This window comes from Musca autumnalis, unplaced genomic scaffold, assembly GCF_047663935.1.
Source record: "Musca autumnalis isolate F117 unplaced genomic scaffold, ASM4766393v1 scaffold_5, whole genome shotgun sequence".
Classification (NCBI taxonomy): Eukaryota; Metazoa; Arthropoda; class Insecta; order Diptera; family Muscidae; genus Musca; species Musca autumnalis.
Window position 1 is genome coordinate 191,780,693 of NW_027412088.1, and position 17,831 is coordinate 191,798,523.

Here is a 17,831-nt window from a genome sequence, read left to right on the forward strand (position 1 = left end):
CACACTTGAAATGTTTGGAATTTTGGTTTTTTTGCTATGTAATGATAAAATGTAATTTTTATGTTCCACCCCCTCCCAGGCATGGGAATAGCACACAATTGTTAGCACCGCATCCTGATAAACTATCAGTTAATCTGTTGTGCCTTAAAGGTGTAGCTATTTTTAAAATGTGAAACTTCCATTGTTGGTAAATGAAAGTTTCGAGAAAAAACTTTATGGGAAAGCTTAAATATGTATGTGTTCAAGTTTTGTACGAGACAAATTAAATCCTACAACTTTATTTTTCAAAATTTCCCAAGCGGAAATTTGTTCAACACGAACCCCATCCAATGATTATTTGTAATCTTTCCATTTGAAATAAAATAAATCTGTTGTCATTATCCCCCCTCCCTTCGCTCAACAAAACCTAGCAAACTATTTAACCCTTAAACAATAACAACAACTGCTTGAGTGACATTAATTTAACTTTGAGCTGTTATTGCTGTCGTGTATTGAGTGCCCCCAAACAATGTCGTCCAATGCCAACAATAAAAATATTCTTTGCTTTGTTCGTTGAAAAATAATCACAGGCGCAATATTTAAACTCTTCCCTTTGGCAACTAACCCCCTCCCGCTCTTCTAATCTAGGTCTCATTAAGAATAATAACGAATTTCCTTTAAAACATAACTTTAACATGTTGGCCCCCAGCAAAGCTCACACAACCACCGTCATAACCACCCCTTTAGCAAAACTTGTAATGCTTGCTGCTGCTGCATTTGTTTTGTATTCCTCTTTTGATTATTATTTTCATTATTTTTGTACTGCCTTCAACTTACCTCAGGCTCATTGCCATCCGATACCAAATTACGGGCACTCCAGCCATCCGAACCAATCCATGAAAAGGCGCCAGTGGCATTGTTGCGACGTACAGCGCGCATAACTTCACGTACTTCCTGATCGGATCCAAATATTATGGCACCTGTTTAAAACAAAGTTGAAAAGAGAGATGAAAAGGAGTGGTAAGCGAACAATAGGTTGAGGTTAAATAATACAAAAGTGCAAGCACACCCACACCCTACCTGGTTTTACTTAAACATTAAAACTTAATGACTGAGCAAAACAGAAAAAAATTAAACAATTGTGAAATGTGTTCGGGCCGAAATAAAACGTATGCCTTTGAAAGTGTGACTCCGTGTCGCTGTAGCGCTTTGCAGTGCTAAAATTTATACCATTATAATAATGAATAAACCGGAAATTAAGTATTTTCAGCAGTTGGACTGTTTTCACTAACAATGGTGGACAGTGGTTTAGGATTAGATGGAAAAAACTTATATAAAGGAACCTTGAAAATATTTATTTATAAAATCCTCAAAATATTTTAAAATCCATATCCCTAAAAATTATTTTTAAAAAAACACTCGTCCTTAAAAATTATTTTAAAAAAATCCTTGAAAAATATTTTTAAAAAATGCACGTCTCTGAAAAATATTTTTTTAAAATCCAGTTTCTAGACAAAAATATTTTTTAAAATCCAGGACCTCCAACATTTTGAAAAAAACCCACGCCATTAAAAACGAATTTAAAAAATCCGCGTCTTTGCAAATATTAAAAAAAACATATGAAAATCCATGTCCTTGAAAAAAAATTTTAAAAAAACACTTCTTTGAAAAATATTTTTTAAAACATCCACGTCCATTAGTGGGGTTTTTAATTTTGATAGCTGTTACAATTTTGTTTTTTTTTTTAAATAGTCTGGCTTAATCCCATTGCTGTTGTTTATTATTGGAGAAAGTTTATTAGTGGAGACAGTTTGGCATTATTCGCCATGTCCGTATAAATATTCAAGTCTTTGAAAAATATTTTTTCAAAAAATCGACGTCCTTAAACAAAATTTAAAAACAAATCCAAGCCCTTGAAATTTTTTTTTAAAAAATCTACGTGCTTGAAAAATATTTTTTAAAAAATCCAAGTCTTTGAAAAGATGTTGTTTAAAAAAATCAAGGTCCTTCAAACATATCTTTTAAAAAATCCAGGTCCTTCAAACATATCTCTTAAAAAAATCCAGGTCCTTCAAACATATCTTTTAAAAAATCCAAGTCCTTGAAAAGAATTTGATTAAATAATCTAGGTCTTTGAAAAATATTTTGGAAAAATCCACGTCCTTGAAAAATATTTTGGAAAAATCCACGTCCTTGAAAAATATTTTTTAAAAAATCCACGTCCTTGAAAAAAAGTTGATTAAATAGCATGGTGCACATTAACTAATTTTAAATGGAAGGTGCTTGCACCTGGGAAGTTTTTGCAGATTCTGAAACTACAATGGTAATAGATGAGAAATATCAAGAAACAAAAAAATCGCCGGAGGGATTTTCAAATAAATCGCGATTTAAGTTCACATTTCCTAGGTTGTACTATTTTCAAGATATATAAGTTTTATTTGAGAAATTGCAGTAATGACATTGTTTTATAAGGAGGCGATACAGTCAGTGCATTGTCTCAATTTGAACTTCTATATCTCAAAAACGGTAAAACCTACGAAAATATCATAAAGGGCAATCTTGTGAAGAATTTTCACTGCTACAACATTTTTTTAGGTCCATTTACATAGGACTCGCGCCTTCCAAGCAAAATCGTGAAAACCTAAAGAACCACTAAAAATGTGAACTTAAATCGCGATTTATTTGAAAATCCCTCAGGCGATTTTTTTTGTTTCTTGATATTTCTCATCTATGAGCATTGTAGTTTATGAATCTGCAAAAACTTCCCAGGTGTAAGCACCTTCCATTTAAACTTGGTTAAGGCACACCGTGATAATCGAGCACGGTGTGCCTTAACAAATTTAAATGGAAGGTGCTTACACCTCGGAAGTTTTTGCTGATTCTGAAACTACAATGCTCGTAGATGAGAAATATCAAGAAACAAAAAAAATCGCCGGAGGGATTTTCAAATAAATCGCGATTTAAGTTCACATTTTTAGGGGTTCTTTAGGTTTTCACGATTTTGCTTCGAAACCGCGGGTCCTATGTAAATAGGCCTAAGGAAAATGTTGTAGCTGTGAAAATTCTCCATAAGATTGCCCTTTATGATACTTTCGTAGGTGTTACCGTTTTTGAGTTATAGAAGTCAAATTGAGACAATGCACTGACTGTATCGCCTCCTTATAAAACAATGTCATTAGTGCAATTTCCCAAATAAAACTTTTATATCTTGAAAATGGTACAACCTAGGAAAAAATAAATCATCCAGTCTTGTAGAGAATTTTCACAGCTTCAACATTTTCTTTAGTCCCATTTTGATATGACTTGCGGTTTTCAAGCAAAATCGTGAAGATTTAAGATAAAAACCTAAAAATTTGAATTGAACCTCTATATCTCTAAAACGGTAAAACCTACGAAAATATCATAAAGGCCAATCTTGTGGATAATTTTCACAGCTACAACATTTTCTTTAGACTCCTTTCGATACGACATGCGGTTTCCAAGCAAAATCGTGATAACCTAAAAAAATCCTAAAATTGTGAATTTTGATCGCGATTTATTTAAAAATCCCTCCGGCGATTTTTTCTGTTTTTTTATTTTTCTTATCTATGAACATTGCTGTTTCAGAATCCGCAAAAACATCCCATGTGTAAGCGGTTTCCATTAAAGTTAGTGAAGGGGCACTGTGCATAATATTGTTTTATAAGGGGACTATACAGTCAGTGCATTGTCCCAATTTGAACTTCCATATCTCAAAAACGGTAAAACCTACGAAAATATAATAAAGGCCAATCTTGTGGAGAATTTTCTCTGCTACAACATTTTCTTTAGACCCATTTAAATAGAACTCGCGGTTTCCAAGCAAAATCGTGAAAACCTTAAGAACCCCTAAAAATGTGAACTTAAATCGCGATTTATTTTAAAATCCCTCCGGCGATTTTTTTTTGTTTCTTGATATTTCTCATCTACGAGCATTGTAGTTTCAGAATCAGAAACAACTTTCGAGGTGTAAACACCTTCCATTTAAATTTGTTAAGGCACACCGTGCGAGGACTTTGAAAAATATTAAAAAAATCCACGTCCTTGAAAAATATTTTTTAAAAAATCATGTTCTTGTTTTTTTTTTAAATCTTGTCCTTTACTTTACTTAAATCCAAATCATAAAAAAAATTATTTCTTAAATCAACTTTCTTTCTTATTTTTTTTTAAATCCACGTCCTTATAACATATTTTTAAAAAGTCCAAGTCTTTGACAAATATTTTTTTAAAAAATTTACGACTTTGAATTTTCTTAAAAATGCATGACCGTGATTTTTTTTAATCCAAGTCATTCAAAAATATTTTTTTAAAAATCCACGTCCTTGAATTTGTTTAAGCCCAAGTCCTTGAGCAATATTTTTTAAGAATCCACGTACTTGAAAAATATTTTTTAAAATGCAGGTCCTTGAAAAATATATTTTAAAAAATCCACGTCTTTGATTTTTTTAAATCCAAGTCCATGAAAAATATTTTTTTTAATACAAGTCCTTGAAAAATATTTTTTAAAAAATCCATGTCCTTGAAATATATTTATTAAGAACTCCAAATCCTTGTAAAATATTTATTGAGAAATTAAAGTCCTTGAAAAATATTTTTTAAAAATCCACGTCTTGGAAAAATATTTTTTAAAAATCCAGGCCCTTGAAGAATATTTAAAAAAAAAAATCAAATCCACGTCCTTGAAAAATACTTTTTACAAATCCAAGTCCTCGAAAAATACTTTTTTGCAAATTAACGTCCTTGAAAAACTTAGTTTTAAAAAATCCAGGCCCTTGAAAAAAGATATAAAAATATCCAGGTCCTTGATTTTTTTTATATACACGTCCTTGAACAAAATATTTTAAAAATATTCACGTCCTTGAACAAAATATTTTAAAAATATTCACGTCCTTGAACAAAATATTTTAAAAACATCCACGTCCTTGAACAAATATTTTAAATCATCCACGGCCTAAAAAAGCGTTTAAAAAATCCACGCCCTAAAAATTTTTAAAAAATCCACATCCTTGAAAAATTTTTGATAAAATCAACGTCATTGATTAAAAAAAAAGTATTTTTAAAAAAAAACCAATTCCTTAAAAATATTTTTTTTAAATCAAATTCCTTAAAAACTATTTTTTTAAATATCCTCGTCCGTGAAACATATTTTTAAAAAATACATTTTTTTAAAAAATATTTATTATAAAATACAATTCTTTGAAAAATAGTCTCAAAAAATAAACCTCTTTGAAAAATAGTTTTAAAAGATACACCTCTTTGAAAAATATATTTAAAAAAATCCATGTCTTTAAAAATCATTTTTAAAAAATCCAGGTCCTTGACATTTTTTTTAAAACCCATGTCCTTTAAACATATTTTTGAAAATTCAAGTCCTTGAAAAGTGTTGTTCAAAAAATCCAAGTCCTTGAAAAAATATTTTTTTGTAAAACAATGTCTTCTAATTTTTTTAAATACTCCAGGTCCTTGAAAACGTTTTTTTTTTTTAATCCAGGTCTTTGAAATATATTTTTTTTAAAAAAATCCACATTTGTTGAAATATCCATGTTTTTTAAAAAAATATTTTTTAAAAAATTCAAATTTGTTTGTTGAAAAAATATTTTTTAAAAAATCCACGTTTGTTGAAAATATATTTTTTAAAAAATCTACGTTCTTGAAATGACTTTAAAAAAGAAGACGCTTCTTTAAAATAGCTTTTATAAAGTCTACTTCCCTGAAAAATTCAAATCCACGTCCTTGAAAAATACTTTTTACAAATCCAAGTCCTCGAAAAATACTTTTTTGCAAATTCACGTCCTTGAAAAACTTAGTTTTAAAAAATCCAGGCCCTTGAAAAAAGATATAAAAATATCCAGGTCCTTGATTTTTTTTTATATACACGTCCTTGAACAAAATATTTTAAAAATATTCACGTCCTTGAACAAAATATTTTAAAAATATTCACGTCCTTGAACAAAATATTTTTAAAAACATCCACGTCCTTGAACAAATATTTTAAATCATCCACGGCCTAAAAAAGCGTTAAAAAATCCACGCCCTAAAAATTTTTAAAAAATCCACATCCTTGAAAAAACTTTTTGATAAAATCCACGTCATTGATTTTTAAAACAAGTAAAAAGTATCAGTCAGCTTGGCCGACAGAGATATACCCTCAGCCTGTGTATATTGAAACAATTTTTTCCCAAAAAAACGCATGTAGTTAGGGAATTTTGGGCGTTTGAACTGACAAAAATTTTGATTAGGATTAGAGATCAAAAGTTTTGCGGAGGAGATACTAAAAAGAATGGATCTCCAGCCACTACATATGGTACCATAGGGTTTTTTACAACTTCAGGAATGTTTGCTCAAGAAGTATGGACTTGCCCCTGAAACAACTTTTACCATCGCAATTGAGGCAGCGAATGCAAAGTTGCTTCAACAAAAATCAAAGTGATTCGAAAGCAGGTCTTAAAGTGAACATGTATCCGAAATTTTGTGTGGGAGGTACCGGATGGAGTGGACAAATATAGTCCATATTTGAACCTGATCTATATCTGGTAGATATATTAAGATGTGTAAAGTATGGTCCAATTCGGCCACTCTCTTCAAGAGTTATCGAACGCACAATTTTACCGAACATTTTTGAACTTTTGTGGGGGAGGTACCTGAAGGAGTGGACCGATATGGCTTATCTTCGAACTTAAATTATGTTTGGACAAAATATTACGAAGACCAAACTTTGGACCGAATCGGCAGACCTGTTCGAGAGTTATTTTGCCCTCCAACCTCCTCACACGGTGTCATAGGGGTTTTTTGCAACTTTCAGGCTATTTTCTCAGTAAGTATGGACTTGCCCCTGATGAAACTTATACCGTCGTATGGAGGGTAGTGAATACAAGTTGCTAAAGCAAAAATCAAAGCGATTCAAGAGATGGTCCTAAACTGAACTTTTCCAAATTTTTGTGTGGGAGGTACCCGACGGAGTGGACCATTTGAGTCCATATTAAAACCTGATCTAAGTCTGGTACACGCTCCACGATGGGCAAAGTATGGACCATATCGGTTACTCCCTTCAAGAGTTATCGTGCGCACAAATTTGCCGAACATTTTCGAACTTTTGTTGGGGAGGTACCTGAAGGAGTGGACCGATATAGCTCATCTTCGAACTTAAACTAAGTTTGGGCAAAATATTACGAAAGCCAAAATTTGAGCCGAATCGGTTCATCCGTTCGAGAGTTATCGTGCGCTCCAGCCAGCCAGACAGACAGACAGACAGACAGACAGACAGACGGACGGACATTGCTCAATCGACTCCAAATTGTCTGAAACACATTTCGTCCAAACATACTTGGGGTCTAAAACCATTATTTCGATGAGGCACATTTTGCCCGTATGAAAGTGTATATACCCTTCATAGCCTAAAGGCTGAGGGTATAAAAAAGTATTTTTAAAAAAAACCAATTCCTTAAAAATATTTTTTTTAAATCGAATTCCTTAAAAACTATTTTTTTAAATATCCTCGTCCGTGAAACATATTTTTAAAAAATACATTTTTTTAAAAAATATTTATTATAAAATACAATTCTTTGAAAAATAGTTTCAAAAAATAAACCTCTTTGAAAAATAGTTTTAAAAGATACACCTCTTTGAAAAATATATTTAAAAAAATCCATGTCTTTAAAAATCATTTTTAAAAAATCCAGGTCCTTGACATTTTTTTTAAAACCCATGTCCTTTAAACATATTTTTGAAAATTCAAGTCCTTGAAAAGTGTTGTTCAAAAAATCCAAGTACTTGAAAAAAATTATTTTTAAAAATCAATGTCTTCTAGTTTTTTTTAAATAATCCAGGTCCTTGAAAACGTTTTTTTTTTTATCCAGGTCTTTGAAATATATTTTTTTTAAAAAAATCCACATTTGTTGAAATTTTTTTTTAATATCCATGTTTTTTAAAAAAAATATTTTTAAAAAATTCAAATTTGTTTGTTGAAAAAATATTTTTTAAAAAATCCACGTTTGTTGAAAATATATTTTTTAAAAAATCTACGTTCTTGAAACAATTTTAAAAAAGAAAACGCTTCTTTAAAATAGCTTTTATAAAGCCTACTTCCCTGAAAAAACACTTTTTAAAAAATCAGCGTCATTAAAAAATTATTTATATGTGTTTTAAAAGTGCACATCCTTGAAGAAATATTTTTGAAAAATCCAGGTCCTTGAAACAATAAATTTATATAAACTTTGAAAAAAAAAACAAATATTTTAAAAAATGCATGTCCTTGAAAAAATTTCAAGAACTTGGAAAGATATTTTTAAAAAATCCACGTTTTTGAAGAAATATTCTTTAGAACATCCACGTCCTTAAAAAATATTTTAAGAAATCCAGGTCCTTAAAAAATGTTTTAAAGAATACACTTCTTTGAAAAATTAATTTTACATAAAAAATCCAGGACCTTGAAAATATTTTTTTTAAAAAAAATCAACGTCCTTAAACAATATTTTTTTTGTTTTTTTTTTTTCAAAAATTACCGTCCTTGAAAATAGGTTATTTAAAACGTACACGTACTTGAAAAACGTTTTTAATTTTTTTGTAATCACAAGTCTTTGAAAAAATATATTTAGAAAATCCTGGGTCTTGAAAAATATTTTTAAAAAATCTATGTCCTTGAAAAAATTATTTTAAAAAAATTACTACCGTAAGAAAATATTTTTAAAAAATCTAAAAATCTAAATCTAATCTAAAATCTAGGTCCTTAAAAAAAAGTTTAAAAAATTCAGCTCCTTGAAAACAAATTTAAAAAAGCTAGCTAATTGCATAAATATTTTATAAAAAAGGTCCCAAAAATTGTTTTAAAAAAATATCAAGTTCTTGAATAGATATTTTTAAAAAAAAATCCAAGTCCTTAGAAAAATTTCTTTAAAAAATTCACGTTCTAACAAATATTTTAAAAAATCCACTTCTTAAAAGTATTTTTAAAAATCCACTTCTATGAAATTTATTTTTGAAAAATCCAAGGCACTAAATTTTTGTTTAAATCCACGTCCATGAAAGCTTTTTTAAAACCTCGAGGTCCTTGAAAAATATTTAAAAAATCCACGCCCTTGACAAATATTTTTTAAAAATCGTCGTAAAAAAATCGACTTTAAAAAATAGTTAAAAAATCCACATCTTTGAAAAATATTATATAAAAAATCCTTGAAGATACTTCTTGAAAATACTTTTAAGAAATCTACGTTCTTGAGCTATTTTTTAGAGAATGCACGTCCTTGCAAAACTCGCTCTAGGTCCTTGAGAAAGTTTAAAAAATTCAGCTCCTTGAAAACAAATTTAAAAAACCTAGATAATTGAATAAATATCTTAAAAAAAGGTCCCAAAAATATTTTAAAAAACATAAAGTACTTGAATAGATATTTGTAAAAAATCCACGTGCTTAAAAAAAATTTTATTCAGAAATCCACGTTCTAAAAAATATTTTAAAAAATCCACTTCTTAAAATTTTTTTAAACAGCCCACTTCCTTGAAAGCCACGTCCTTGAAAGCTTTTTTTACAACCTCGAGGTCCTTGAAAAATATTGAAAAAATCCGCGTCCTTGACAAATATTTTTTAAAGATCCCCCTTTTTAAAAAATAGTTAAAAAATTCACATCTTTGAAGAATATTTTATAAAAAAATCCTTGAAGATACTTCTTGAAAATAGTTTTAAGACATCTACGTCCTTGAGCCAATTTTTATAGAAAATGCACGTCCTTGCAAAACTCTCTCTTAAAAAACATTTTGTATAAAATGCACGTCCTTGAAAGGTAATAATTAATAATTGTTCCACAAACAACCCAGAAAGGGACAAGGGAGACATCTCTAATATCAATGAGTGCACTCCGATTCATATTAAGCTCAATGATATGAGACCTACTGTTTATTGCCGAGTCCAAACAGTGCGTCTTAAGACACCACTTGTAGAGAAGTTTTACATGACTGAAATAATCAGGAAATGTCGCCAACATTACTGAAGGGTGTTTTGCCACCGTTGAAAATTGTTGATTTTGCCTGGCCGGGGCAATACAATAGCACCACGGTGGTATCCAAAGGTATTTTTAAAAAATGCACCTGTTTAAAAGGCCAAGTCTTTGCAAAATATTTTTAAAAAGGCCAAGTCATTGCAAAATATTTTTAAGATTCCCTAAAAATATTTAAAAAAATCCACGTCCATGAAAATTTTTTTTATTAAATGCAATCCTTGGAATATATTTTTTTCAAAAATCCTCGTCTTTGAAAACTATTTTTAAAAAACAACATCCTTGATTTTTTTAATCCACGTAATTAAAAACATATTTTTAAAAAATTCATGTCCTTGAAAAGTATTTTTAAAAAACCCGCGACTTTGAACATACATTTTTGGTCGATTATTAAAACTTTATTTTGGTCGCTATAAAACTCCTTTGTGGTCGTCTATAAAGACTATCCTAAAAGTCGTCTAAAAATACTCCCTCCTAGTCGTCTAAAAAGACTGGCTTCTGGTCGTCTATATAGACTAACTCATGGTCGTATAAAAAGACGCCTTTCGAATAAGAAGACTAGATGCCTCTAAGTCATTCCTTCGGGTTCTTTATAAAACGTGATTGTCTATAAAGTTTTCCTACTGCCCCTATATAAAATCTGCCATCTAGTCGTCTGTCAAAACACTTCTCTGGTCTTTATTAAAAAATTTGAAAAATTTGTTGTGCGAAAGTTGTTCACTTTTTGAGGTTTAAATACTCCTGTTCCCAAAACGTCCCCTAATTTAATAGTCACCCTCATTACAGCCGAGCGAACTTCTCCTTTGTATTTTATGTATTTTCTATTTATAAAATTGTTGTTGGGGAGTGCAGGCCAACCAAAACCACCAATTCTTCTTTTGTTCCATCATCCCCCTCGCCCAAATTGTTTTTAGTAAAAGCAAAAGCTTTTATCACATTGCACTAGCCATACAAATTTTGAGAAGAAGAAGAATTTTTAATGAATTTGGTTATGAAAAAGTTTTTCTAATAGCGCTGCCAAGCACAAAAAAAGTTAATGTAACTAATTTATCAAAGTTAAAGTTTTCTTAAAGAAAATTTTTGGCTGTGGTTTCTTCGTTAAAATTTGGCGGTTTTAAAAGGCCACATTGTCACGTTGCCAGTTTTTAGAATTTTTACTCAGAACATGGTTTTGGCCATATTTTAATTGACCACAGACGTGTGGTAGAGAGGCTAAGAAAACTAGCAGCTAAACAAAACCTATCCAATTAGGGGTGGGGAGGAGGAAGGAAGTGGAAGTGTTGCACGGAGTTTTTAAGTGCTGGAAATTAAAAAAAAATTGAAAATCATCGTTTTAAATTTCTTGAAGTTTTTGGATGATTTGGGTGATTAGAGGATATTTGGTTGTCGGCGCAGGAGGTTGGTTGAGTTAAGTGCAAGACTTAGTTAGTATAGGTGCAAGTCTTTCTTGTCTTATTAGAGTTTTATTAACATAAGTAAAAAAAATTGATTTTTTTTCTATTTTGTTTATTATCACAAAACAACATCTGTTAACTTTTTGGCATGAATTTTTGTTTTAGTTCAGTTTCCGAACACCACGAACTAAAACAAGCAACAAAAAACACACTCTCTTCAATGAAGTGACTTCGTGTCCTGTGGAAATAAATAAAAAAAATCCCTTTTGACATTCTAGACACATTTGTCACGTTTCCATCCATGTTTCAGCACCATTTGGAATAAATAGTTTCGTGTCCTTGGAATAAACAATAATCCAATGAAAGCTGTTGCTGCTGCGAGAGCCAGCTGTACATTAACTAATTTGATTGATGAACAATGTTAAAACTGACATTGTCAGTGTACAGACAGCAATAAAGGTCAATGGTAGTAGCTATGGATGTTAGGGAGATAGAGAGGGAGCGATAGTGTTAGGAAGTTGCCAATGACATTTTGTCTTATTGGCTATGACAACTAAGGAATGTGGTTTTCCTATTAAAATTAATTTGTTTGTTAAGTTGAAGTAATATGAGGACAATTGGAGTCAAAGGACCAAAATAGAATAGTGGAAATCTTCACTCCTTTGAACATTTAAAAATAAGTTTCAATCAAATGTAAATCACAAACGTCAGACATATTTTTTTTAAATATCTTTTTAAGTACTTGGATTTTTCAAAAAAATTTTTTTCAATAATCGTGGAGTTTTTAAAGAATATTTTTTCAATAATCATGGATATTTTAAAGATTTTTTTCCATAATCATGGATTTTTAAAAAAAATTTTTTTTTTCAATAATCGTGGATTTTTAAAGATTATTTTTTTATAATCGTGGATTTTTCAAAGAATAGTTTTCAATAATCATGGATTTTTTTAAGAATATTTTTTCAATAATCGTGGATTTTTTAAAGAATATTTTTTCAATAATCGTGGATTTTTTAAAGTATATTTTTCAATAGTCGTGGATTTGTTAAAGAATATATTTTCAATAATCGTGGATTTTTTAAAGAATATTTTTTCAATAATCGTAGAGTTTTTAAATATTATTTTTTCAATAATCGTGGATTTTTTAAAGCATATTTTTTCAATAATCGTGGATTTTTTTAATCATATTTTTTCAATAATCGTGGATTTTTTAAAGCATATTTTTTCAATAATCGTGGATTTTTTTAAAGAATATTGTTTCAATAATCGTGGATTTTTTAAAGAATATTTTTCCAATAATCGTGGATTCTTTTATAGAATATTTTTTCAATAAACGTGGATTGTTTAGAGATATTTTTCCAATAATCGTGGATTTTTTATAGATTATTTTTTTTTCAATTATTGTGGAGTTTTTAAAGATTTTTTCAATAATCGTGAAGTTTTTAAAGATTTTTTCAATAATCGTGAAGTTTTTAAAGATTTTTTCAATAATCGTGGAGTTTTTAAAGATTTTTTTTCAATAATTGTGGTATATTTAAAGATTTTTTTATTAATAACCTTGAATTTTTTTAAGATTATTTTTTTCAATAATCGTGGATTTTTAAAAGATTATTTTTTCAATAATCGTGGATTTTTTAAAGGTTTTATTTTTCAATAAACGTGTATTTTTTAAACATAATTTTTTCAGTAATCGTGAAATTTTTAATGATTTTATTTTTCAATAAACGTGTATTTTTTAAACATAATTTTTTCAATAATCGTGAAATTTTTAAAGATTATTTTTATCAATAATCGTGGAGTTTTTAAAAATTTTTCGAAAGACATTGGTTTTTTAAAAAACTTTTCGAAGGACGTGGATTTTTTAAAGAACATTTTTTCAAGATTTTGGAAGAACATTTTTTCAAGATTTTGGAAGAACATTTTTTCAAGCAATAATTAACGTAGATTTTTTTAAGAATATTTTTCAAGAAACTATAAACTTGGTTTAGTTAAAGAAAATGTTTTTAACAAGCAATATTTTTTCAAAGACCAAAAAACATGGAAATATTTTGTCAAAGACCAATAAACGTGGATTTTTAAAGAATATTTTTCAAGTGAGTTGAGTTTTTTCAATATTTTTTCAAGGACGTGGAATTTTATGCATATTTATCAAAAGATCTGAATTTTTGAAAACTTCTTTCGAAGGACGCGGATTTTTAAAAGTTATTTTACAAAGGACGTAGATTTTTAAAGAAGACATTCAAAGGACGTTTATTTTACAAAAATAATATTTGAAGGACGAGAATTTTTTAAAAATACCTTTTTAGGGCATGATTTTTAAAAAAATATTTTTCAAAGGACGTCAATTTTTTAAAAATATTTTTCAAATGACTTAAATTTTTTAAAAATATTTCTGAATGGACGTGGAATTTTAAAAATATGTTTAAAAGGACGTAGATTTTTAAAAAATATTTTTCGAGGACGTGGTGTTTTTAAAGATTTTTTTTAAATATTTTTCGAAAGTCGATTTTTTACAAATATTTTTCGGAGGAAGTGGATTTTTTAAAGATTTTTAAAAGTTATACTTTTCGAATTGCGTGGATTTTTTAAAAATATTTTTTCAATTACATGAATCTTTTAGAAAGGACGTTAATTCTTTAATTTTTTTCGACTGGATTTTTGTAAAATATTTTATGAGGAACGTGGATTTTTTAAAAATATTTTTCGAAGGACGTGGATTTTTCAAAAATATTTTTCGAAGGACGTGGAATTTTAAAAATATTTTTCGAAAGGACGTGGATTTTTTAAAATTATTTTTCGAAGGGCGTGGATGTTTTAAAAATATTTTTCGAAGGACGTGGATTTTTTAAAAATATTTTTCGAAGGACGTGGATTTTTTAAAAATATTTTTCGAAGGACGTAGATTTTTTAAAAATATTTTTCGAAGGACGTGGGTTTTTTAAAAATATTTTTCTAAGGACGTGGATTTTTCAAAAATATTTTTCGAAGGACGTGGATTTTTTAAAAATATTTTTCGAAGGACGTGGATTTTTTAAAAATATTTTTCGAAGAACCTGGATTTTTTAAAAATATTTTTCGAAGAACGTGGATTTTTAAAAAAATATATTTTTCGAAGGACTTGGATTTCTTAAAAACATTTTTCGAAGAACGTGGATTTTTAAAAAATATATTTTTCGAAGGACGTGGATTTCTTAAAAACATTTTTCGAAGGACGTGGATTTTTTAAAAATATTTTTCGAAGGACGTGGATTTTTTAAAAATATTTTTCAAAGGACGTTGATTTTTAAAAGATTCCTAAAAATAGTTTTCGAAGGACGTGGAGTTTTAAAAGATTTTTTAAAATAATTTTCGAAGGACGTTAATTTTTAAAAGATTCCTAAAAATAATTTTCGAAGGACGTTAATTTTTAAAAGATTCCTAAAAATAATTTTCGACGGACGCTGATTTTTAAAAGATTTTTTAAAATAATTTTCGAAGGACGCTGATTTTTAAAAGATTTTTAAAATTAATTTTCGAAAGACGTGGATTCTTTAAAAATATTTTTCGAAGGACGTGGATTTTTTAAAAATATTTTTTGAAGGAAGTAGTTTTTTAAAAAGACTTTTTAAAGATTTTTTAGAAAACTTTTTTAATGTACGTGTATTTTTTAAGACTTTTTAAAATTATTTTTCGAAGGATTTTTTAAAAATATTTTTTTATTGACGTGGATTTTTTAAAAATATTTTTTTATTGACGTGGATTTTTTAAAAATATTTTTTTATTGACGTGGATTTTTTAAAAATATTTTTTTATTGACGTGGATTTTTTAAAAAATATTTTTTATTGACGTGGATTTTTTAAAAATACTTTTTTATTGACGTGGATTTTTTAAAAATATTTTTTTATTGACGTGGATTTTTTAAAAATATTTTTTTATTGACGTGGATTTTTTAAAAATATTTTTTTATTGACGTGGATTTTTTAAAAATATTTTTTTATTGACGTGGATTTTTTAAAAATATTTTTTTATTGACGTGGATATTTTAAAAATATTTTTTTATTGACGTGGATTTTTTTAAAAATATTTTTTTATTGACGTGGATTTTTTAAAAATATTTTTTATTGACGTGGATTTTTTAAAAATATTTTTTTATTGACGTAGATTTTTTTAAAAATATTTTTTATTGACGTGGATTTTTTAAAAATATTTTTTTATTGACGTGGATTTTTTAAAAATATTTTTTATTGACGTGGATTTTTTAAAAATATTTTTTTATTGACGTAGATTTTTTAAAAATATTTTTTTATTGACGTGGATTTTTTAAAAATATTTTTTTATTGTTGTGGATTTTTTAAAAATATTTTTTTATTGACGTGGATTTTTTTAAAAATATTTTTTTATTGACGTGGATTTTTTAAAAATATTTTTTTATTGACGTGAATTTTTTAAAAATATGTTTTTATTGACATGTATTTTTTAAAAATATGTTTTTATTGACGTGTATTTTTTAAAAATATTTTTTTATTGACGTGGATTTTTTAAAAATATTTTTTTATTGACGTGGATTTTTTAAAAATATTTTTTTATTGACGTGGATTTTTTAAAAATATTTTTTTATTGACGTGGATTTTTTAAAAATATTTTTTTATTGACGTGGATTTTTTAAAAATATTTTTTTATTGACGTGGATTTTTAAAAAATATTTTTTATTGACGTGGATTTTTTAAAAATATTTTTTTATTGACGTGGATTTTTTAAAAATATTTTTTTATTGACGTGGATTTTTTAAAAATATTTTTTATTGACGTGGATTTTTTAAAAATATTTTTTTATTGACGTGGATTTTTTAAAAATATTTTTTTATTGAAGTGGATTTTTTAAAAATATTTTTTTATTGACGTGGATTTTTTAAAAATATTTTTTATTGACGTGGATTTTTTAAAAATATGTTTTTATTGACGTGGATTTTTTAAAAATATTCTTTTATTGACGTGGAATTTTTTAAAAATATTTTTTATTGACGTGGATTTTTAAAAATATTTTTTTATTGACGTGGATTTTTTAAAATATTTTTTATTGACGTGGATTTTTTAAAAATATTTTTTTATTGACGTGGATTTTTTAAAAATATTTTTTTATTGAAGTGGATTTTTTAAAAATATTTTTTTATTGACGTGGATTTTTTAAAAATATTTTTTATTGACGTGGATTTTTTAAAAATATGTTTTTATTGACGTGGATTTTTTAAAAATATTCTTTTATTGACGTGGATTTTTTAAAAATATTTTTTTATTGACGTGGATTTTTTAAAAATATTTTTTATTGACGTGGATTTTTTAAAAATATTTTTTCATAGATGTGAATTTTATAAAGAGTTTTTAAAAATATTTTTTCATAGACGTGAATTTTTTTAAGATTTTTTAAAAATATTTTTCATGGGCATGGATTTTTTTCGTGGACGTGGATTTTTTTAAAAATATTTTTTTCATTGACGTTGATTTTTTAAAGATTTCTGAAAACATTTTTCATTAAGTGGATTTTTTAAAGATTTTTTAAAAATGTTTTTTCATTGACTTGAATTTTTTAAAAATATTTTTTCATTGACGTGGTTTTTTTTAAAGATTTTAAGGATGTTTTAAAATATTTTTCATTGACGTGGATTTTAAAAAAATACTTTTTCATGGACGTGGATTTTATAAAAATACTTTTTTATTTAAGTGGATTTTTTTAAAGTTTTTTTTTAAAAATGTTTTTTCATCGACTTGAATTTTTTAAAAATATTTTTTCATTGACGTGGATTTTTTAAAGATTTTAAGGATGTTTTAAAATATTTTTCATTGACGTGGATTTAAAAAAAAAATACATTTTCATGGACGTGGATTTTATAAAAATAATTTTTCATGGACTTGAATTTTTAAAATTTTTTTTTAAATATTTGTCGAAAGACGTACTTGTTTTTCAAGAATATTTTTCAAGGATATGGATTTTTTAAAAATATTTTTCAATGAAGTGAATTCATTTAAGAAATATCTTTTAAAGATCTTGGATTCTTTAAGAAATATTTTTTAAAGGCCGTGGATTTTTTAACAAATAATTTTTAAAGGTCATGGCTTCTTTTAGAAATATTTTTAAAGGACATGGATTCTTTAAGAAAAATTTTAGCAAGGCTTTGATTTTTTAAGAATGTTTTTCAAAGACGTGAATTTTGGTATATCTTTTTTACGGACATGATTTTTGTGCAGAATATTTTTGCTTTTGTATATAGCAATGCACCACCGTGACTCCTTATCCATAGTGTTTCTTATTACCTATCATCCGTACATACATATGTAGGTATATTACTTCGAAGAATATTCATTAAAAAATCCACAATGTTTGCCTTAATATCCTTCACTACGAATATCCTAGACTGCTGCTTTGAACACATAAGCCTGTCATTTTAAGAAGATATATGCTCCAATTGATCGTTTAACT

At 27.2% G+C, this 17,831-nt stretch overlaps 1 protein-coding gene across 1 annotated transcript in view; it reads right to left on the bottom strand.

The window, feature by feature from the left end:
• The window catches only part of mtt (mangetout), a 159,844-nt gene that overhangs the window by 63,402 nt on the left and 78,611 nt on the right, over positions 1–17,831 (bottom strand). Inside the window, exon 5 of the mRNA XM_073956576.1 lies at positions 817–959. Within this exon, the coding sequence (XP_073812677.1) occupies positions 817–959 (143 nt within the window). The remainder of the gene's footprint in view (positions 1–816; positions 960–17,831) is intronic.